Below are 24396 nucleotides of genomic sequence, written 5' to 3'. Positions count from 1 at the left end.
ATTTCCCAGGCTCTTAGATTACTAAATTAATAAGAATGTATTCTATGAAGGCAAGAAATCAGATCTTTAATGAGTGTGGCTTGTGGGATACTGATATGCTTGAAAGAGTGCTTGTTTATTTTCTGAGAAAGTAAGACAGCAGGTGTAAAATACAAGCCAGAAGAGCCACCTTGATTTGTGTTGAGAGGCAGGATATTGAAGTTACCTTTGCTGGACTTTGAGACCTCAAGTGTCAGGTCAAAATTCACAATGTAATGCTGGCATCTAGTAATTTGAACAGATAAAAATGCTGCTGTGCTTTCACCTATGCTTCTGCTGACTAGGGAAGGGCTCTCCAAACTGCAAATCCTTGTCTGTGGCTGATGCTTTTTATTCCCTTCTACTGTCATGGATTTCTTCGAAATATGTCTTGACACAAGCTCTTTCCCATTTTATTTTACTTCAGTCTGGAAGCAGTGTTCCTTTTCTTATTTTTTGCATCTGTAAGACTTTTGTTCTCCTGCTCAGACCAAGGACATCACAAATTCCTAGACTTTTACTCCTATGAAGACACAGCAGCTCATGAGACTGCCTGGGACATGTGCTTGCACTTGGTCCAGCTCTATGCTATAAATGGATTCAGATAAAATTCACTGACTCATTGGTGCATAATGGGAAAGTACATGTAGTGATTTGATACCTTCCACACTCTTTGGAATAAGCTTTTATAGAGCAGCATTGTCTGATTTCAGATAATTCCTAGATTCAAATTGTCAGCATGGCATACTGTTGAAATTACATGTTTCCTTTGTCTCTTAAGTGCTGGTAAACAAGACACAGCTGGAAGGAGGTTTTCAAGTAGTTCAGTTCTAATTTCCTCTATATTCCCACTGTACTTGTTAGCATAAAGCATTCTCTTCCTAATTTTTCTGAAGACAGAAAAGGGAAGAAAAGCATAAGGCTGAAAGTCTTCATGGTGGATACCAGGTGGAAATTCAGGATGCTGGAAATGGCTCACCTCAGCCCTGGGTGAGAGAGGCACATCATGTTTTATTAGCCTCTGCAGCCTGTATCAGTAAGTGGAGCTAATTGCAATTATTGGGAGATAATGTAAAGTTAATTCATTCTCTCAAGTAACTACCCCTCTTTCCTCTGCGCAATGAAATATGCATTATTGTGCAGCTGGGGATGTGGCAGGTCTGTGTCACTGGGCCAGAGGTCTGAAGTCCCTGCCAGTGGGACTCCTGCCTGAGTGGGTCCTGGGGCCTCTCTCCCTCCATCCTCATCTTTCCTGTTTGCTAATTTCCTGGCACTTTTCCTAATGCTGTGGGAGAAGGACATATGTGCAGGTGTAGTGTCTGGGCTAGAGTGAGCTGCCAAGCTGTCCTGTTCTTCTCTGGCATTACCCCAGGGTACACTCTAATCATACTATGGCTGTCCTCATCACTTCCCCATAACTTACTGGTTTGTGTCTTTATCATTGTTATTATTGAGCTGAAAATGTTAGAGAGTTCTGTAATAAGCAGTAATGAGAATTTCTGACAGCATTCCCCATTTTGGGCATCAGTCTGTGTTAGACTCTGATTTAATGCCTGTTTGTCTCATTACTCACACTGAGAAGGGAGATTAGGGTCTGTGGGGTTAGCAGTGCTGGCTCTGAGCCTTCTCCAGCCCAGATCAGCTGGAAACTTGCCAAGGCTTGCACCCACAGCAGGGAAGTGGTCCTTGTCTGTGAGCCCCTGCAGGAGAGGGGCACTTCTCACAAGCAGCAGCTGACTTCTGCACACTGGTTACTTAAAAGAAGACCCTGAGCACAGATGGTAATTGTGTGCTGTGGCTGGGACGTTTTATCAGCAGGACCTTTTCTTTCTGATTTCTCCAGCCATCATTCTGTCACCGAGAGATGCTCTTGCCTAATTAATCCCTTTTGCGGTCTTTGTTTTTTTTTTTTCCCCAGGCCCATGTGTTTGATCTGAACGTTAATAAGCTTGAGCCTCTCTGCTCCCAGCTAGTGGTGACCCAGAAGAAAAATAAAACAACACATGTGCAGTTTAATCCTGCTGACCCTGTAATCATTGTTGGAGATGAACGAGGCCTCATCACCTGCTTGAAGCTCTCTCCCAACCTGCGCAAGAAGCCCAAGGTAAGGATGAGCTGCGTTCCCCCAGCCACAGAAGGTCTCTTCAGGCCTTGTCACTGTCCCCTCTCCTTCCGTGCAAGGGTGTTGGCAAAGCTTCTCTCTCTAGCAAGGTACTCACAATTACCTCAAGCCTTTTGTGTAGGATGACTGAGATGTTAAATCCTTGTGTCTGTTCCTGTTTGAGCAAGAAGACTCAGTTTGCTTCTGGTAAGGAGTGGGGACTGGTGGGAAGGGGGTTTCCTGCCCCCAGTCATCACTATGGTCCAGACAAGCTCTGGTCCAAAAGCTCTGCAGATGTTCATTTGTTTCCCAAAGTTCACACATTTTCTGAGTTTTGGGTTTTATTTGCAAAACTCCTTGAAATCAAGTAAAGGAGTGCCCAACTCTTGCCCAAGTCCTCCCACACAAACCATGCTGCCTGTTTTCTTGTGCTCCTGCATCAGAGCCTGTCCCTGACCACCCTGTCAACTTTCCCGTAAATGAGCAAGCATATCTAACATGTAAGGAGACTTGGAGTCTTTGTCTCAAGTGACAGCAAGGAGATACATTTGCCTCTCTGGGTTGGTGAAGTGTTTTTTCACCCATCCATGAGGGCCAATTGTGAAGGATGATAGCATCTCTTACATGGATCTATTACTGGATTTTCTTTCTGGTCTTCATCCAGCTATGAGTTGAATGGCTGTAAATGCAATGTCCTTTTACGCCCTTGCAATTCTCATATCCAGTTGTCTTGTGTTAAGTGAAGTCTTTCAGTTTCAGGCTTTTTAGAACTGATCCAAGAAAGCAATCTCTCAAGATGATCATCTTTTATTTATGTACTCCCAAATGTTTTATATACTCTACTAGTCTGCTGTATTAGGCAGGGTCTTTGGCCAGGAACTAATCACACAAGTGTCACTCCAGAGTCTTCAAAATTATTTTAAAAAGGTTCCTGCAGCTGGCTGCTGCTGGAAATGTGAATCTTCCCTGTGCAGAGAGGGCATAGAAAACATGGCGCTTTGTTTGGGGCTGAGGTGTGGAAGCTGGGGAGAAGAATCTCTCATATGCTTCACACTTTTCTATTTCCTGCAAAACTTCAGACTGAGACTGTCGAAGCTCTCTGGGTTGTCGTCAGGTTGACTCAGGATAAGTTTCCTTGGTGATTTATGAGTCCTTCCTGGGCATGGATGAACAGAGTGTCTGCCATGGACCCTGCCCACACAGGACTTGAGCAGGGGAGAGGAGTCACACACACATAAATGTGGCTGCTCTCCTCTTCACCCCAGCTGTGGACTGATCAGTCCCCAGCAACACTGCACTGTGGGCCAGTCACAGAAGGGTTTGGTCTGGGAGAGACCTAGAAGACCCTCTAGTTCCAAACCCCTGCCCTGGGCAGGGATACCTTCCCCTAGACCAGGTTGCTCAGAACTCCTGAGAACTCTCAGCAGAGCAGAGCAGAGGGGCAGAATCCCCTCCCTGCCCTGCTGCCCACGGGGCTCTGGATGCAGCCCAGGACACGTTTGGCTCTCTGGGCTGTGAGTGCCATGGCTGGGCCATGTGCAGCCTCTCACCCACAGCACCCCCAAGCCCTTCTGGGCAGGGCTGCTCTGGGGCTGTTCATGCCCAGCCTGTGCTGGTACCAGGGGCTGCCCTGACCCAAATGCAGCAGCTTCCACATGGCCTGGAACTTTATGTTGTTCCCATTGGCCACCTCTTGGGCTTGTCTGGGTCCCTCTGGGTGGCATCCTGTCCTTCAGGTGTGAATTCAAATATCTCCTTCTGCTCCTGGTGGCCAGCAGCTGCCCTCCATGCAGTTATGGATGTTGTCATTTCTCTTTGCTGACCTTCTTTAAAGGCAAATTGCATGTTGTTGACAAAGCAATCTAAACTGTGAGTTTAGGAGTAACTCCAGTGCTTACTGCTGACCATAAACCAACATGTAACTACATCGCACACAAGGTATAAATGGGATGGAAATGGACTCTGCTGCTCTGATGTTATTAAACCATCTGTCTTCTGCTGGCCTGGTTAGGTTTGGAGATAGAGTGAACACTGAACTAAAACTTCCCCACACGTGTGGAGAGGAAGGAGGGATGTTCAGGCATGACTGGTTGTGTGTGGGGGTTTCTTGACTGCAGCCACCCTGAAAGATATAGAAGAGAATGTTTTAGCAGAGGGACATCAAGCCCTGTCAGAACAGGCTGTGCCATCCAGTGTGTGCTCCTATCTCCTTCCTTTGCCAGCACCAGCCTTTGTGTCCTTAGCAGCAAGCCTTCAGCTGTGTTTGCAAGCATATAATCTCATGGTAGGAAGTCAGATACATTCCCAGAGTATTGATCCAGGTTCCTCCAAAGATTAGCTCAGTGTGCTCTTTACACCCTTATCCTGTGCAACCAGCTTTCCTCTGTAAAATGACTCAACTTTTCCCTCTTTTCTGGGATTCCCCAGGCTGGAGTTGACAGTCGCAGAACTTCCAGAGCTTTTTGTAAGTTAAGAGGGTCCAAAACTGTGCAGAGGAGTCCTGACATCCCAGCTGCCTCCTTGCAGATAGAAAAACCTGTCCATGCCTGGCTCAGTACCTGGGTTTCCCAGGCTGTTCTGGCAGAACCCAGGATGCCAAAGGGACAGGGCAGTCAGGGGCCCATCCAGGTCCCACTACCCCTCTGTTTCACACTGAGGCCACAAGGGTTGCCTTCTCAAACAGCTGGGACAATTGCTTTTGACAAGTAAAACTCTCAGACAAATCAACCTGTTTTGGGAGAACTCTAATTAGCCACATCATTCCAAACCCCAAACTTGCCCTAAAAATAGATACAGTGCTGTCTGCTTCATGTTCTGCATATTCCTTAGCTATTGCAAGATAGAGCTTACAAAAGGGACTGAATTAATGTCATCCTGGTGAAATTTCAGCCATTCTGAGTTTATTGGGTTTTGGTTGTTAGTTAAAGCTGGTGTGGTGGATAAGTGGAAATGGGAATGATAAGGATGCTTTGGTTCTCATCAGAACTTGGTCCCTTCCTCTCTTCATGTCCTTGAGCAAGGAAGGAAGGTTCCAGATCTCTTTAAATAATTTGCAGGGTTGGCCTGCAGCTTAATTAATTCATGTTCGTAAAACACTTGGGGATCTTTAAGAAGTGTTATTTAATAGTCTGAGTTTTGCTGTCAGCTATATTAGCACAGTCTCATTTATGAACACTTGGCAGAACAAATATGCCAAGGGGGGAACTTCTCGAAAGCACTCAGGTGGTGTTTTCAGAAGTAACTTTTACCAAGACACGTAGTAAAATCTTTAAAAAAGGTCTAAAATTCCTTATGAGTTTTGGCATCCTAAACTCATAATGGCTCATGGGAAAAGGTGCATTTCTTGTTGAGAGGAAGCTGGGGACAGAGTCTGTGCCACCCATCAGGCATTTGTGTCAAGGGCACACAGCGAGCACAGGGGTCCTGTGTACAAGAGATGTCAAACACAGTGGGTGTCCATGTGTCTGTGCCATGGGGAACTGAGTCCTGGATATCACCCTATCCCCACAGACTGAAGTCTCTGGGGCAGGACAGAGAGATCCCCTTGCCCCAAGCTGTATTTATTTCCATGAGGTGAAACTAGTTTGGGTGTTTCTGCCCAGAAGTGGGGGGACAGAAATGCCTGCAGTATTTTGAGATGCAGCAGTAGGAGCAAGTGACTCTCTGCTGTCATCCAAGCCACTTTTAGACTCCGAGCGCTCTTTAAATATTGCAGCGGATGTCAGGCAGGAATTGTTTAACTAATAAAGTATCATTTCTAATTTGTAACGACCTTGGTGGTTGAGTTCACCCAAGGGAAGCATTGCTGTAAGAAGAATCAGTTTGGGGCAGAGCTGTTTAATTAGTGAGCCTTCCGGGTTTCGTTCGAGGGTTGGAAGAAATTAAAGCATTTTGTCATCACAGTCAGAAGAATGTATGCTCATAGGCTTTGGTTTATTTTTTAAAACTGCTAAAGTAGCCTGGCTTAACCTCTGCCAATGCCAAAAGTAAACGGAATATAGTGAAAAAACAGTGTGCAATGTTTTTTAGAAATTTTAGGAGGGCACAGCAGAGTAGGAATAGAAGAGAAAGCAGATCAAATAAAAGTTGCAATACAGAATTTGCTGAGGCTAAGGCAAATTTCTTGGCCAGTACCCAGGATGAATGCCAGGGAGGCAGACAACTTCTTGGCCTGATGCTTGTCTTGGATATTTATCTTGGATTATTTAGGATGTTAATCTCTGTTCTTGCTACTGGTTTCTTCACATGCAAAGCATCTCTTTTTCTGTTTCTTGGTAACAACTGAATTTCTTCCCAGGCAGTAAATCCTAATTGACTGGGTCTAGCTGGGCGGGAGTGGAGTGGGAAGGGGAACGCAGCTGTTTGCCCACACCAAGACACAGTGCCAGGACTATGCATGTTCAGGAGCTGCAGGCACACACCTGTGGGTCTGATGCTGTGTGGCTGTGACCAGCTTGTAATGTGGGGATGGCCTTCAGATCCATGTGCACGTGCTGGGCAGCTGCTCTGCTCTCTCTGTGCCTTATCACACCAGCCAGTGTCACCTCTGGACTCTGACTTGTTGCATCTTTGCAGCCCTGACAATTTTGCCCTCAGCCAGATCCAGCCCTAGGCTGTTCAGCTAAAGAAGGAGCATTGAGTTTTGCTTCCTGAAGCACAGTGGCTTTTTGGCCATAGCTGATGGCAGGGTCTGGGAGGGATTTGGGAACTGTGATGGACCATGGGAGGATGTTGGGGTTTTAAGGAGATGAAAGAGGGAAGAGGATTTGGAGAAAGTTGGTGTAAGTGTCTTTACACAAGTTTTAAAGGATAGGAGAGTGATTGAAATCTCCTCCTCAACCTCTTCAGTCCCCCTCCCCAGCACTGTGTCCCAGCACAGAAATCTCCTGCGGCCTGAGGTTTCTTCCTCCTTCACACTCCCCAGAAGCACCCACTGCACACAAGTGGTCTCAGGAAGGGACCCTGGGTTCATGCCTGTTTCCAGTTTCACTGAGATGCCACTGATGTCCAGAGCAGGTTCTAGCCTGGAACACTGTGAACAGAGAGTGGGGTGCTTCATCATGAACTGCTTTGTAGCCTTTTGTTTATATTACCTAGGGTGACAGGGAGTAACTTGAAGGAGTAAAGGATCAGGAGATTTTTTCTGTCCTTAGTGTTCTTCTGTAGCTGTGGGAGGTGTAAGGGATCAACCAACCAGCATGTAAATACAGAAATACAAACTTGAGCTCCCTCCTTCTGTCGCAACATGTGCAGTCTGTCTGCACATCTGACTGTGTTTAAGGAAGGAAGCTATGGATTAGATCCATTCTCCAAGGTCATGTCAGTCCTGGATTGGTGAGCTGTTTAGTACTGAGGGAAGATTTTTTGTCCCTAAATTTCCTATCCCAGCAGTTCTCATTCTGTCTGAGAGAAAAGCACTTGTCTCTCCTCTCCAAACAGGTCAAGTTTTGCGCTCCTAGCAGTGTAATTCTTAGTCCCTCTGTTTTCATGCAAATACTTCTCTCTCAATGCCTTCTGTGCTGCTCAAGCCATGGCCAATTTTCTCAGTGTCTCTTCAGAACTGGCTAATTGCTCAGTGACCCAGAAGCACAAAGCACAAGCAGTGCTGGAGGAATTTGGTGTGCTGCTGTGCCCTGCCTTCATGAGGATTGCCTCCTCCCGAGCCAGTTTGGCCTCTGGATAAGGAAGCGCATTACAAATGAGCTTGGGTCTCATAAAAACTGACCTGCAGCTTGATGGCTTACTCTGAAATTTGAAAATGCTTTTTGGTTTCTTTTCAGTCCCTCCCCTGTTATTTAGTCTAGTTGCAGGTAGCTGCTCTCTGTACTGTTAGGGGGAGAGCTGAGGAACATGGGGTGCATCCAGGGACTTGTGAAACCCTGTGTCTGACTGCTCACAGCTTTCTGTGCCACTTTTGTAGGCCATGTAGGGATATATGCACAGGTGTTTATTCTTTGGTGTGGGAAGGAAACCCAGTGCTGAGGCCTTCAAGAAGAGGAGGTTGGAGACGTCTGCAGACAGGTGGCTCTGAGGCTGCCTTGGAGCAGGAAGGTCTGGAGGTGGCTGCTGTGGCAGTCCCTGGATTTGGGGCCTACAGGTCCCAGCAGGAGGCTGTGCCACTGGTGTGGAGCTCATCAGGGTGTGAGCAGCATTGCTTGTGGCCTGAGGCTGTTTTGCTGCATGGACCTATGACTCATAACTGTAAATCAGCAACCTCCAAAGGGAGCACAGCAAACACAGCTCCTGTGCCCCTTCTGCCTTCTCCTTGCCCTCCATGAGTTCCTGCCCTGACACTGTGCTAGGAAAGCCATTAGCAGGAGGACCTTTGCATCCCCATAGGATCTCTTCTCCCTCCACTGTCCCACATCAGGTTCCTCCCAGTCTAGCATAGCCTGAGATAAAATGAAGGGACTGTCTAAGCCTGGGAAGCTGTTACTTGGGAAATGAGATGGTCCATGTGCCAGCAGGCTACAGCTCCTGGGCAAAATGGAAGCCTTTGGATATTTACCTGGACACCCTGGGCATAGTCACTGTGCACAAATCCAGGTGTCCAAGAGTGTTGCCTCACAGTTGCAAAGGGTTCTGGATCCTGAACAGAGGTTTGGCAGCCTCAGATACTCAGCATGTTTGGAGAGCTAACCCAAACAAGCAGGGGTAGTTCAACAGGACTTGAATACTCCCATTAAATTTGTTTTCTTTGCTTTTGGTGCAATAACTTTTGGGTTGTATCAATGTATGTGAAGGGGGAAGACAGCTCCATGTAGCAGAAGCATTGTTGAACCCCAAGGTCAAGAGCTGGAATTTTTCTTGCTTTTGCTGTTGCTGGCCACATCTTCAACCTTTTTTTGTTATGTAATGTCCCTTTCTGTGGCTGCTGTGTTTGGCAGTTGTTGGAGAGAGAACATCAGCATATTTACAAGTTATTTTAAGTCAATTCCCAGTGGTCAGGGTGAAATGTGTTTAGTACGTTAAATGGAAACACTGGCAACTGAAGCAAGAAAAGGTCCCATTTTACAAAAAATCCATAGTACTTATGAATAATTTCTAAAGTGCAAGTCTCATTCTGTGAGGTGCTGTGTGCTGTCAAGGGGATACTGACAAAGACAAGAAGACTGACTTTGACTTTTTAGTTTTTTTCTTTGAACGTCTGTATAATAAAAAGAGTTACCTGTTTGAAAGTGGTGTGAGACTGCTCCATTTTGCAATACTAGTGGTTTGGAGAAAAATACTAGGGGGATTTGGTATTGTGATCAGTAATAGTCAAGACTGCCTGGGCATAAATCTGGTGTGTGTCCTTGGATTTGCTGCCCTTAGTAACTGAGATCTCAATTTGGCTGAGCAAAATTGGTTTCTAGTTGTGCTTTGTTTACACCTTCCCTTTCATTTCCTTCCCCATTGGTGCTGTTGTGTTGCTACAAGCACTGTTTTATCTGCAGGCTTTGTATCCCTTTCCTTTGTGCACAGATTGTGTCTGTTCTTTGGTGTCTGCCATCCTAGTGCTCCCCAAGTCCCACCAGTCTGGACTTTGCTCCTCTGCCGCCTGAAGAGCCCAATGCTGCCTGTCCTGGGAAATGCCTAATGCATGAGAAGGAGCCTTGCCGTATGTTTTCAAAGGACTTTCATTTTGGTTAGATCTGAAATTGCCTGAATATGTCTGTTCAGCTTGCACAGTTCCTCTTTGAGCCAGAGCCTCAGCTTTCTTCAGTGCCTTGGCAGAAAGCACAGGCCAATATTATGGCAAGTGAGGCACTGCTCAACCTCACAGCAGCTGCTTGGCTCACCTGTTCTTCCTGTTTCTTTATTTGTCCTCTGTGCATTTGTTTCTCTGCAGATGACTTAAATCCCATCCTGGAAATTGGGGTATCCTGAGAAATCACCAGTTCTTTGCCTGGATAACAGCCCCAATACAAGGGCAGAGGGACCCCCAGGGGAACAAGCTGTTTTCAAAGCATGGCTTTGGCAGAGCCAGCAGTGGAGGCTTTTTGGGAGGCTCTCATTCTTCCAGCAATGGCTGGGTGTGAGTGTAGGACTGCCAGCCATCAACCTGCTCTGCAGAGACAGTTCAGTGTTCAGCCCCCCTGCCAGAACTGATTAGAGTGGCCTGATGAAGGATATAACATGGGTGCTTATCCTCCAGGTCATCTGAGGGTGAGCTGATTTTATGCCAGAGATCCCCAAGCCACTCTCAGGAGTGCAGCTATTCCTGAGTACTGGCTCTGCACAGGGGAATGAAGGAGGAAAGCTTGTTAGCTCAGCCCCTAAGCCCCAGGGTGTGTTTGAAGGACAAGGTGATGGCTTGTCATGAGAACAAGGTGCAAAGCAATGCCTGGGGCCTCGGAGACCCCGCCATGGTCCTGGACTCTGTATGTCCTTGGATGAGATACAGCTCCTCTCCATGTTGAGTAGGATGAGGACAGCCATCTCCCTTGGAGCCACAGCAGCCAAGTGACATTTGTCCATAGGCACCATGGATCTGCTCTCCTACAGCCTCTTCCCTCCTGCTGATACATCCAATACAGTCATACCTGAGGAATGGAGCTGCAGTTGGGGTGCAGTGATGGACAGCCCTGTCCCATCAGGGCCCAGATCCTGGAAGGCTCTCCTGCCATCTTCCTGCACAATGTCACAGATTGTTGAGCCCAAGGTTCCAAGCTGAGCCAGCCAGGTCACTGAAAAACTGAAGAAAATTAGGAAGTGGAGCCAGGGGCAGAGGGAAGAGATGGCAGTGGTATGAGCAAAGGGATGAGAAGCTGGATCATAGTACAAGTGGGAAGGAGCAGGCACCCCATGGGGGACCTGGCCAAAAAAGCACACAAAATCCTGGAATGTAGGTCAGCAGCTCCTTGTTGGCTCTCTACCTCCACAGTGTAGGCTTGGCCTCTGTTTGCCGTGGTGTCCACTGGTCATGCAGTTAAGGTGGAGAAATGTAACTGATTCCCTCCAGCTCATGGTTGTGTAGTGTTTTGAGCACCTAAGAACTCACTCGGCAGGGATGAAGAACAGGACACTGGTCTTCATTTGCAAGACCCTTTCCCATCATGTTTTTGCCTTGCCTTACAGAATCCAGTAATGCCCCAGAGCTTGGAGAAGGTGGGCTTTTACTCTTCTTGGAGCTCTACAAGGAGAATAGATACAAATTGAGAGGGGAAATTAGGAAGAATTATTTTCCTGTGAGATTGGTTAGACCACAGGACAGGTTGCTCAGGGGGGCTGTGGGTACCACAACCCAGGCAGTGTTCAAAGCCAGGTTGGATAACACCTTGAGCAGCCCCATCTAGTGGGATGTGTGCTTGCCCATGGAAGGGTGGGGGTTGAGACTGGATGGTCTTTGAGGTCCTTTCCAACCCCTTAAGGTTCTGTGATTCTGTGATACCTTGTCCCTGGGCATTGACTGGGAGCTCTGGGACAGCATTCCTCATTGCACAGCCTGGTGGTATTTGCTACAGTGACAAATGCAGGAAATTTGTCATGACATGGAATAGGAAGAAATGCAGCTATGAGGGCCAAAGGAACAGCTTGATATCTGGCACATTCCTGCAACTCCTTCTGAGCCTGTGCCAGAGCCTGACACAGCCTTCCCCAAACAGCCGGCCTGGGCTGGAAAGGGCTGAGGCTGCCTGTGGAGACACAGAGGGCAGCTCCCTGCCTGGGAGATTGTGTCTGTGCCATTGTAAAACACACCCCAAATGCATTGCTGTAAAAAGCCCTTTGCTTGCAGATTTCACCTGTGGGTTTTGTGACTCTGGGTGGATCCATCTGAAGCCCTTCCTGCCCCTGCATGCCCTGATCGAAACCATCGCACTGCTTCCAGCCCTTCCTGAGCCTCTCCCCAGCTCATGCTTGGGCCACCTCCCAGCCTTCTCCAAAAGAAAAGAAACGGAGACACCTACACCTGCAGGCAGGGCAAATAAATGTCCCTTGCACAAATTGATTTGATGGGGTCAATGCAGAAATGTTTAAATGAGAGAAGGGAAGGGATCGCCGATGAATAAAATGTCTCACTGCTCACAGAGATGGAACTGACGCAGGAGGATTATTTTTATCCTGTGGAGAAAAGGAAGAGCCCTGTGAAGCAGAGGAGAAGAGGGTCTGACTTACAGTCCTGCTGGCTGTGTGAGATGCAGTGATGGCTACAATCAAAGCAGCTCTGAGGTTCTCCTGGAGGGAAACTGTTATGCTCCAATTCACTGACTGATTTTGTGAGAAGGGATGCCAGGACTATGTGAAGCCGTTTTAGGGCAAACCTCCCCTGGTCGCCTCTACTCCCATATCTCACCAGGGAGCTGCCAGTAATCCCACTGCTCTCAATCTAAGGTGTGCCTGACCTCCTCCCCCCTCATGGGGTCTGGTCAGTGCAGAGATTTCTTCTACCAGGATAATGTCATGTTTTCCAATCTCCCACCTGTTGGGCTGAAATCTTGTTATCCCCCAGAGCACCTTCCATGAGCTGTGCCCTTGCTGCACCATGTCCTGTGGGTGCTGCCCTCCCCAGCACAAAGAGATCCCTTCACGTGCCTGCCCATGATGCTCCCATTCCTCTGCAGTGGCTGAGCTGGCTCTTTTACTGTTCCACAGGAGTGCCAGGTCCCATCCAGGTGATTATCCCTCTAACTCCAACCCTGATGGCAGAACATCCCCACAGTCCTGTATTTGTGCTGGGGATTGTCCCTGCTCTCTTCAAGTATCTTGTGTCTGTCCTTGCTAATTCACATGCAGGTTTTCCAGATCGTATCTCTGGTCCAGCAAAGTAATTTCAAATTCCAGTCCTGCCTTCCTGGACACCTACAGCCTTCCCGTCTGTCCCACTATCCAAGCACTTACAGAAACTCTGACCAGATCCCCACCAGAGCTGTGAGAGTTACACACATCTCAGTGCTGACAGCTCTGGGTACAAATATTCAGCTGGGTCTTACCAGTTTCTACTCATTTATGTAGATCTATTGTCTCACTTCAGGATCAGAATATCAAGGGAGACAATGGCAAAGTCTTCCCGAGGTCATGGTTAATGACTTCCACGCCTTTCCAGTCCACAAGGTGCTGTTGCAAAAAGAAATCAGATTGGTGCAGCATGATTTCTTTGGTAAATTCATGTTAGGAATGATGCATTTCAGGCACTTATAGGTTGTTGACTTGTTCCATTCATCTTCTGAAAAGTGAGATTAAACGGAATTATTTTCTTTTCTGGATAGTTGCTGCATTTACCTTTTTCAGCTTCCTGATCCCTATCATCTCCTGAAATTCCCCCAGGAAATGCATCAGATTAAGGCTGTTAGGTTGATCAGGTGTAGTAACTGCTGCCCTTCCCAGGGGGCTGGGGCTGTTGTGGTCAGGATGCTCTCAAACACAGTAATCAAAACAAAGTATGTGGGTACAGATAGCACTTTCCATTACACAAATAATTATTCCTGGGAAGGAAGGAGAAGTGCTTTTGCCCTAAAGCTGGTATTTCATTCTCCAGATATGTATTATTTGAGTTAATAAAAGTCATTGCCTTTCCCTGCAAGCCTGTGCTGTCTGGGTACATGCTAACCTTGCTCAACTAGACCAGAAATCTCCCCACGTGGTTACTGGTGTTGTTTCTTATATCCTGAGGAGAGGGGAAAGGATCCTTCCCAGAAGCACAGGAGGGAGCATGAATATCAGCACTGCTCAGTTACTGCTTTCTTATTTTTTTGCCTCATCTGACTTTTTGATGATTATATAGACTTGCTGTCAGAAGTAAGATGCCGAAACAGTTAGACACCAGAATGACCAGAAACAACTTTGCAAATGCAGCTGTGAGACTGGAGGATGCTCATCCCTCTCCAGGATTAGTTTTCCTGCTTTGATCTGCACTGAAGCAACATGCTAAGCCAGGGCAATGAACTTAAAGGCTCTCCTTTTATCTGGCCTGGCCAACCAATGGATATTCAGTGGGAGTGCAGGAAATTAATGGTTTTGTTTATTTCATGTCAATAACAACAACAACAACAAGAGCATGCCAGGGTTTGCCTCTTGGTTTGAGTTCATAACAGCTGAGCAAAAAGCTGATGGATTTGGTTTCAATTAGAACTTCCTGCTCAAGAAGAAAAGCTGTGCTTTAAAACCTGTGCTGTAAAAACACTGCAGCCCAAATGACTCCTGCAACCTGAGGGCTGAAAAAATTAGGCTGCACAAGTGAAATGGAAGCCCACCCTGACAAACCTCTTCTTGTCTGCTGCTATGAGGCTAAAGGCAGGGCTGTGGAGGTGCTGTCTCACTCAGCTCAACCTCATGGGGTTTTCCAGCCTAAAGCACCAGCAAAAGAGAGTGATGTGAGTCCTGCTTCTGCAACCAGGAGAGCCTGGGGTAGCTTGGACCTGAAGTGCAGTGCCTTGGGATGGAAATCCTGACTGGCTGTGGGGTGTAAAGACTTGCAGAAGGATCTGCCATCCCTTCTGCAGTGACAGGGAAAACTCCAAGTTGCTTGTGCCTTGCTGTGTGGGGAAATTTCATTTTTAAGAGTGCTTTTACCCTGCTCATAGCCAGGGATGTGCTGCCAGCCATGATTTTTCAGATGCCTGTGTGATAGGCAAAGCCTTCTGCAATCAGACCTGCATTTCAAGTCAAGGTTAGTCTGAGCTCTGACTTAGAAAAGCAGCAAGAAAATGGGACAGCACTACTGCCTGGAATGGAAGAAGGAGGTATGGCTTGGCAGAGGGAGCTCCAGTCCTCAGTTTCCTTATCTCTGAAATCCTCAGTGGTGGTGGCAGGCTGAGCAGGGGTTAACAAGACAAGGCAATTGGTATTTCCAATCCGTATCTTCTCTCTAGGGATTCACTGGAGAGGTACAGCCTTTGTGCCTGTGCTTCACAGCCTGTGCTTTTGGCTTTCTGCAGGCTTTAGTGAAACCCCTGAGTGCACCTTGCCCCTGCCGCTCCCTGAGTGAGTAAGCCCAGGTTTTTGAAAAGCTTGTGTGGATTGGGCTGGGAAGAGCTACAGAAATGCCACACATTATGTGAAGGACTCAGGGGAAACTTCAAACATTGCAATTGACCTGTTTCCCCTGCTTCAGAAAGAATCACTTGTCTATCAACATGAGATCTCTTAAACACCACCACGCTCCCTTTTACACATGGTACCCCATGGGCTTTCAGCCTTATTTACAATTAGTGTTTGGCTCAGACCTGTGGTAAACCCTTGTCAAGATACTACTTGTGCCTCAAAGAATGGTTGAACATGGACTTTCGCTGGAAATAATCACCCTGCTTAAAATAAGAAGCACTACAAAACACCTGTGTGGATTCTGTTAAAGAGAGCTGGGAGCAGCAGAACTTTAAATGTAACTAGGAAGGGGTCTCTGCACACATCCAAGGTTGACTCTGTAGTGGAGGGGATTGACTGATTGATTGATTGACCCATTGATTGACTGATTGATGGGAAGTAGAAATGGAAAATAAGTCTTGAAAGACCAAGATGGTTGACCTAAGGCCTAGGAAACATAATTTCAAGGAGGTTTTGAGGACATTGCCAGTAAATTAAGCTTTATAACTTATCACTTAAAATGTGTACTTTAAGATTGTACATGTAATACAATTGTATTCTATATTGTATGCACGTATCAAATATTATGTAATATATAGTATGTAGTGCAATACCATATAATATCTAAATATATTTTAACAAAATATAATTTGATTTCATCCTAAAGGCACCTACATGGGGAGGGATTTGCAATGAGGGAAAACTCTTTAAAATCAGCAGACAGAGATATAATGGGATTTGGCAGCTGACCAAATTAAACAAGGGCTTGAGCACACCTATTTAGCATGGCACTAGCTTGTCTGCATCCCTCAAACTCCTTCAGGTCAAAACACCTTGTCTTTTAGTGAAAGCTCTGTTTTAGCTCCAGGAAGCGTCATTGTTGTGTTCAGGTTACTGGCTGAAGCTGTGTGAATTGTAATCATTATTTCTGGGTTTAAAAAGATATAAAATCTACTTCCACTTTTTGATCTTAACTGACATGAGAGGGGAATTGTCAGGCAGCATTACAGAGAGAGATTCACAGCTTTTACAAAGGGGTAATGACAGCTTAGAAGAGGCCACAGAGCTGCATTTACAGACTCCTGAACTCCTCACTTTTGTTGATTATGGCTTGGTTCTTAGCCTGTGTGTTAAGCAATCAAACTGCAAGCACTCAGAAACAACAAGGTGCTACAGTAACAGTGGGAATTTATTGACACTAAACCCATGTTATAATTTTTTCTGCCACTGGTTTAAGCATAGTGGGATAACATATGCCTGTCCTACATGTCTGGGATTATATAAACTCCCCTCTTATGTCAGCTTTTCAACTTGTGGGTAGGCATGGGGAAACAATGTCATCCCTGTCGTGCCAGCTCTCACAGACTCCTAGTCCAGCTTCCTCCTTGGTCCTGTCACTATCTGCCTCAGGCTTCTGCTCTCCATGGGTTTTCTCCAGAGCTTCCTGGTTGTCATTTTTCACTGAAGGACTTTTTTCTTCTCTTTACCCCTTTGATACCAACATTCAAATTGGTGTGTGTAGCTTCCACAGCATCTAGATACTCTGGGAGCAGGGTGCTGAGGAACTGGTTCCCTCTGTGTCAGTGTTCTCCAGGAGCTGGGAATTGAGGGCTGTGTTGGTCTGCACTGCTCCTGACATTATGAGCTATACAAGGTTTAAGAGGATATTTGCTTAGAAATGCTGTCTGCAATAAGATAGCAGAGTAGGGTGGAGCTGAAAGACTCATCTTCCACTTTACACTTGGTGATGAAGAACATAATGAGAATAGCATCTTCCAGTTCACATTTGGTGATGAAGAACATCCTGGGATTGCAAAGCCACAGGCACTGTCAGCTGGAGGTGGTGTTGGGATATCTCTAGTCCAGCCTCCAGCTCAGAGCAAATACAGCCCTGAGATCAGACAAGGTTGCTCAGGGCTTAGACTTCTCTTGAAAAAACCCAGGGCTGGAGATCTCACAGCCACTCTGGAGTCTTGTTCCAATGACTAAGTGTCAGAGTGGAGAAAAACTTTCTTATGTCATGTTGAATCTTTCCCTGTTTCAGTTTATGGCTGTTGTGACTCATTCTCCTGCTGTGCACTCCTACAGATAGTCCATTTCTGTCTTCTTAATATCCTCCACTTGGGTGCAGGCAGGTGCCTGTTAGGTCACCCAGAACTACATCTGCTATGGGCTGAGCAAGCCCAGCACTCTTAGAATCTGGTCAGTGCAAATCCTCCAGCCATCAACAGTCTTGGTAGTCTCTGTTGGGCTCAGTCTGGAATATCAACACCTCTGTTCACCCCTTAAACTACCTTCTGCCTCTCTTTCTGTAGGTGAAACCATTACCTGAAAATGAAGACCTTTCAGAGGCTGTTTTTCATCACCAGGGCAAGGAACAGACACACCAATCCAGCACAGTTGTCATCTCCTTATTTCTTTCCTTCCTAGAAAGCTTCTTTCCCTTTTTTTTCAGTGACTAAGAACATGGCACACAGGACCAGGGACAGGAGGTGAGAAGGGTTCATCTTCTTTGCTTTCTCTCACCTCTCAAAATTTCTTTCATTAACACTCACCTAGCGTTTCTTAATTAACACCTTCTGTCTTGGAACTGCCTGCCTGTGTTGCAGAAAATCCACACAAACTCTTGTCTGTTGTGTGACAGGAAATATCAAACATTTGGGCTGTTTGATAGACTGACAGCTGCTCTTACACCATGGATTACACAGGGGCTGAGTGTTGTTCTCACACTCTGTAGCCATCCTTGGCTTTACCTGTCCCTCCTGAGGGAACCTTCTGTGGTTCTGGTGCCAAGCCAAATGGCAAGCGCATGTCTGAGCTAAACCAGGAGAGTGCAAAGAGTGCAGAAGTTAAGCCAGAAACAGGAAGAGTAACCAGCTGAAAAATCACCACAAAAGAGCAGTTTTCAGTGAAAAAACTGGGATGAAATCTCAGGTTTATTTGGGAGGATGGATTGGTGTCCTCACTGGCATTTCAAACTTAGTCATTCCTCAGCTGATCTAGCAGAGTTCACTTATAAAGTCTTGGGAGGACCTGGCAGCTTGGAGGTCACAAGGACTTTGAAAGGCTCAGTACCAGATCTGCACATGGGGATATGGACTGAAATTGAGGAAGTGGTTTCAGTGAAGACCAAAGTACCAACAACATCTGCCAGGGCTGGTCTCCACTGTGCTTGATTCTGCATAGGTACAGAACATGAATCAAGTTTCTGTGATGCAAAGACTCAGAATTATGCTAATGAGCCCTGTTTAGTCAGTAATCCCATGCCTCCAACAGGATGATTTAATCATGGAGTGAGGTGAGAATTTGTCTCATATTATGTACACCACAATAGAATACAAACCCCAGATTGTCATATAGAAAACAATGCCTTCCTTTATGGTTAAATCATGGATTGCTGGAATAAATCAGCTCTGTTGCAGGTTCTCTGTTGCTGTTGCTGGATTGCTGACTCATTTACAGGTGGTTGCTGGGGAATTTAAATTGCAAACAACCATTCATGATGATCCAGACTTCTTACGGATTTTACAAGCTAGGGAGAAGCTGGCACTCTTTCTCCAGTTACCTTCTTCTCACCTTCAGGACAGTTACAGCTCTCACCTAAGGATGTTATGCATCTTTATGGCAAAGAGGCCGTTAATGCAAGTATAATTACTGTAATTTGGATTTCATTTTCTGAGCACAAGTGCCTCCTTTCTGTCTTCCTTTTATTTCCTGCTTGGTTGCCAGCTGTGAAAACGTCTCTTTCCAGGATTGTTCTTGATGCCAGGCATGCAGCAGTGTAATGGGCTCATCCCCTGCTGGGCTGTGTCTCACCCAGCTCTCAAGTGATGGTGACTCTTCCCTCACAGAGGAGGGAAGAGTTGGATCAGCAAAGGGCCAGGAGAAACCACCATGCCTTGGCATTTCCGCCTGCATCTCCCAGCACTTTACATGCAGGATCCACAGGATTAACTGTTTTGTGGGAGAAGCAGTGGGATATAGAGGGTTGAGGCAACATTATTCTGCTAACCAATTGCTTCCACCGCTCCTCTAAGCAAGTTTAGGCATCTCCTTTGTGCCTATGGAGAGGAACAACTCTGGTTGTCACCTTGAAGCACTCTGAAAACATCACCAGGTTCTTGTTCAGTCCTTACCAGCTCCCCCCAGACCTGCAGCCTGACAACACATCTGACTTTCAGGGATTTCCTCACACCAGGGTGATACCAAGAGTGAGTGCCTGGGCTCAGATCAGAATGGAAACAGAGAGCCTGGGGAGAAGTGACCCCTCCTGAGATGATGATCTGACTATGCCATTGGAATCTGCAGCCAGAAGTGGTACCCAGATGTACCAAGATCTCTGCCATCTCCATCAAGGAAGTTCCTCCTTAAGGAGGATATCTCCTTTAAGGATCCCCCCTTTATGGGCCCCCAGGAGGAATGGTGGCTGTTTGCCTGGCAGCACTGCCCCAGCCATGTCCATCTGTCCCAGCTCCAGCAATACAAAGAGTGAGGCAAGGATCAGGCCGTGTTTGCTGGTGTTTTGAGGCTTTCACTGACACTGTGGTGACCAGCTTTGTGTCATAGTTCCAGTTGTTCACCCAGCACTGCCAAGCCCATCACTAAACCATGTCCCTGAGTGTCAGTGTATCTTTTAAATACCTCCAGCACTGGTGACACCACAACTTCCCTGCGCAGCATCCTCCAGTGCTTGACCAGCCTTTTTGGTGAAGGATTTTTCTGTAGTGCACCTATCCACTCAGTGTTAAGGATGTGCATCAATGTCGGTCAGCCTCTGTCAACAGGTCCCCTCTAGTCCTTACATCTGCAATTATTTGTCAGATAGTTTATTTTGCCACTGTTTTGCTGAAACTGCCAGCTGCTGGTTAACCTTGTTCCGTCTTTGGTACTTGAGGGACTCGCTTGGCAGTGGAGAGATTACTTTGGGAAGTGCTTGCCTTAAGGACCTTGATGACTTCCACGTAATTTTCTTTCCAGCATGCCTCTATTTTGCAATACTTTGTTTCAAAGAATATCCATTAGTTTCAGCAGCCAGCTGAGCAGATGGGTTTAACTGGTCTATGGCTCTGAAGTAATTACATTTTGGTACAACAGAGACACAGCAGCAAACATATAAAATTAATTCAGGTGCAGCATCCCAGTCAGTGTCTCAAAGCAAAGATGACTTTAGGGAGGCCACTCCTGGCCACGCTGAGATTGTGCTGTTGGCAGTGTGGACAATCACTAGGAATATCTCCCTCTGGTTTCCACAGATGATCTTGGATTTGCTTTTCCCATGGCCAGTTCCTTCTTCAAAAATGTATTAGTATCAGAGAGATGGATTACTGCTCCCATTTCTCTCTCCTCCTTCTGTTATAATTAAAACAGCAATATATGCATGAAGCAATTAGATTTTAATAATGCTTTTCTAAACAGGATGTCAAGGAGCTTAGTACAAAGACTTGGGCTGGAGCCAGATCAGCGTCTTAAGACTGGATTGTGGTTAAAACTGGCTGTCTCCTGCTTTAACAGCTTACACGAACACAGAATCCAGATTTGCTTTTTATTCAGAGTGTACCTCATCTTTGTCTCCAGACAGGACCCAGAAGACCCCCCCTGTTGCTGGGTGGCAGGGTCAGGGTGAGGCATGGGCAGGGACACATCACCAGTGCATGTGGTAATCTGTGTCTGCTGGTGGGACAGATGCATCCCCACCTCCAGCCCTGCTGCCATCCCCATCACTGTGTGCCAGGGAGCCCAAACCCAGGTCTGTCCTGGGCTCCTTCCTGCAGAGCAGCTTTTGGCCAGGTCAGGCCATATCAGCTGGCAGTGTCTCCCAGAAGGAAATGAGTGCTTCTGTGTGTGCCTGTGCCCCAGGGGAGCACTCCCTGAGCTGCTTCCCAGCATGTTGCTGGAATTCTCCTGCACTGTTTTATCCTGTCTGCTTCTGCCTGATACGCAGTGCTTGGGCCCTGCACTTCCAGTCAGATGAGCAGGAATGCTGTTCCCTGCACAGCCCTTGCTCAGACCCTCATGGACAGTCCAATGCAGCTGGGCCAGTGAGCATGGATGGGGAGTGTGTAACACAACCCCAGCATCACTGCAGGATATGTGGGCTCAGAGGGCAGATGTCTCAACAGGCAGCAGAAAACATGGACCACAGTATGCCAAGCCCACTCCAGGAGAGGACTGACACCCGCATCCCTCAGGAGCTCCCTGTGGTGGGATACAGCTGTCTGTCTGTCTGTCTGTCTGTCTGTGGGGCAGGGAGGGATTTCTCAGCTGCCATAACTGTGTGAAATCCCAGGGAAGAACAACAGCTCTAGCTGCAGGATTTCCTGTGCTTGTCCTGCGTCCAGCTCCTCGCTGACCTCTTTTAAGCCCTGATTTGCATGCTGCAGTGTAACTCAGTCGTGGCTGATGTGATTTAGTGTGACGTCCCACGCTGCCCAGGCTAACAGTGTATCTGCTTCCCAGGCCTGGGAGTGTTTGTGTGGCATTCATCATTTGCCTGGCGGTTTCCTGTGCAGCAGGTGGAGAGAAGCTGTGCAAGTCATTTAATCTGAGGCAAATGGGGAGACTCGGTCTGAAGTAAACAGGATGCAGTTCGGTGAGGATGGAGGGAAGCAGAGGGAAAGGAGGTTGGAATAACTGGCTGAGAAGGTGAACAGAGAAAGGTCTCACTTGCCTGAGCAGAGAGCACAGGCGGCAGGTGAGTGAGCAGGAAACATCATCTGATCCTGCTGCACTGCTTTGCACTGCAAAGGCCTCTGCTCCAGTTCTGGGTACTGGGGTTGAGGGACATGAGGAGCAGGAAAGCAGCAAGGACAGTTGTCCTGGTTCAGAGCAAATTTGGGAGAGAACCTCCAAAGGGCTCCTCTAGGAAAGCAGATTCAATCGGCCCCTCCCCTCAACCAGTCCGGGAGAAAATACCTCCTTGGAGAAAAGTGGAAAAAACCTGTTTATTAACAATAAAACCTAAACAATATTAAACAATAAAACCCCTTGCTGCTCCAAAAGAGATGACAAACTGAGAAACCCCCTCCCCGGGCTGCAGCTGACCTCACTCAGTCTCTGATCAGTCCCTCAGTGCTGGAAATGTTGCAGGCCAGGCCCAGCCTGGTGGGCCACAGGTGGAGCTGCTGATGCTCCCCTGGGTGTTCAGGCCAGAGCAGGTTTGAACAGGGCCAAAGAAAAGGGAAAAAAAAGGAAAAAACCACAGTCCAGGGAACTTCTTTGCATCAGCTAGCTAGAACTAACTAAAAACAAAGGAGAGCTTGGTCCCACTATCTGTCCATCCACAGACAACACAGTCAGGAGCAGGAATGTGGAGGAGTGCGAGCAGTGTCTGAAAACAAACTGCTGCTACTTCTCTCCCCCTTTCACTCTCTGGAACACGTTTTAAAGGTGCAAAACTTATTATTCAACATAAACAGAACAGATGATTGGGGATAAAAGCATCATATAGTCAACCCAGGACTGGTTCAGCAGCAGCTGAGAGGCTGAAAGAAGGGAGATGAGAGAGGTGAGCACTGCCAAAGAGATCCTGGGCTGGCAGGGTAAGGAAGGCAGTGCTCTGAGGTAACAAGACAGCAGGAAAAGACTGAGGGAGAAGGTTTCAGTGCGCGTAAGAGGGACATGATGACAGACATCTCCAAAAGATGGGTTGGCAGCACCATTCCTGGGGGGTTTCAAAAGAAATGGCTGTGCAGGTGTTGGGAGCCGAGTGGGACAGTCCACTGAGTGGGGCCTCTTGTGCTGGGCACCCCAAGGACTGGACAAGCATCTGTCTGAAGCAGTTTAAGAGGAGCTGCTCCTACCACGGGCAAGAGTGCACTAGTGAACTAGCCCCTCCTAGCTCTGCCCCAGGTGACTCTGTGATTTAAATTAAAAATACACTAGGAGAATGCATTGTTGAGATGACAAAATTGTTCACATGCCTGAAATACCTAGTGCAATTTCTGAAGCATCCCTGAGTTCAGTCATGGAGAGTGGGAAAGAGAAAGAGGAATGTGGCTTGACATTAAATTGCAGACTGAGTTTTTTCATAAGCAGAAGAGTATCAGTCATAATACATCTTTCATGCCATTGGCATTTAATGTTATTACATATGAGACTTCTTTGAGCAAGGACATTTATTTTTACTTCTAATAATAACAAAATCCAGTTTCCGGTGTACTTGTATTTATCCAAAATGAAGTATATTCACATGCTCCCATGTAAGTAGCAACCAAGAATATATTTCCTATACAAATACTTTTATGAACTGTATTAAAAAAAATAAAGAAGGTGCTGTGTTAAAAGAAAAACAGCAACTGGGCTTTCTTAAGGCAATTAAAAGGTGATCAAGGTGGATGTGTATATGTTAACAATTGTGGCCAGATAAAAAGGCATTGGAAAAGCTCCAGCTTTTTGAAATATACTATTCATACAACTGCAAATGTTGTCTCATGAGATGCTGTGCTTTATGATATAAAAGCAGCACCCAAGAGTTGCAGGAGCTGCATATTCACATTTGTGTTTGATTGCTTTTATTAAACTCTAATCCATAACAGCTTACTGAGCTGGCATGCCAAAATGCTAAAGTAAAGCTGAAGTAATAAAAATAAAAAAAAAAGGAGATGCTGAGTGATAAGGAAATGTTGCTGGGTGGCTGACTGTGCTGCCTGGCAGGAATCAAGGGCTGCAGCTTAAGAATGCTGGGGTCACTGCACTCTGCAGGGCATATCCTTGATTTTATCCCTCTGGATGGGTTTGCTGTACGTGCCTGTGGGTGCTGTGTGCCCGAGCCTTTCACGTCAGGTTTGCCAACCCAAGTGAAGAGGTGCTGCAGATGTGGCCCCTCATGGCAGGTGCAGGAGTTAGGGAAGCCTGCTGAGCTTTTGGATTGTCTAGGTTACACTGAGGTTTGGTGTCGGGTGTCTCTGGAATCCAGCAATATTTGAAGTCAAGCTAGAACACTAGGTATTGCCTGTCTAGTGGGTTTTGTGGACAATATCAATTAAAATCCACTTCTCCTTCCCTTCCTTTCTCAGCTGTGGGTCTGAGAGATCCCACAGCTAAAACACTGTGCACTAATGCCCCCACCAGCCTTTGCATCCCATGCCTTTATAACACCTGACATGTAGACAGGCTTTGAGTATTGGGGCTTCCCAAAATGTTCAAAGCTACTTGAAATAATTTATCCCATCCTTATGAGCCAAATGGCACGGCAGAAAATCTGAATCCAGTAGGGCTGGATCCAGGGTTTGAGTGGGTGATGCACTGCCTGTCCCCACAGTGAGGTGAAGGAAAGG

The 24396-nt window shown here is 46.8% G+C and overlaps 1 protein-coding gene across 1 annotated transcript in view; it reads left to right on the top strand.

Moving 5' to 3' along the window:
* Positions 1-24396, top strand: part of DNAI1 (dynein axonemal intermediate chain 1) — a 137963-nt gene that overhangs the window by 106945 nt on the left and 6622 nt on the right. The window contains exon 19 of the mRNA XM_077171822.1: positions 1937-2122. Coding sequence (XP_077027937.1) covers positions 1937-2122 — 186 coding nt within the window. The remainder of the gene's footprint in view (positions 1-1936; positions 2123-24396) is intronic.

This window comes from Agelaius phoeniceus, chromosome Z, assembly GCF_051311805.1.
Source record: "Agelaius phoeniceus isolate bAgePho1 chromosome Z, bAgePho1.hap1, whole genome shotgun sequence".
Lineage (NCBI taxonomy): Eukaryota > Metazoa > Chordata > Aves > Passeriformes > Icteridae > Agelaius > Agelaius phoeniceus.
The sequence above is the reverse complement of the archived record's forward strand: the minus strand, read 5'-3'. Positions and strand labels throughout refer to the sequence as shown.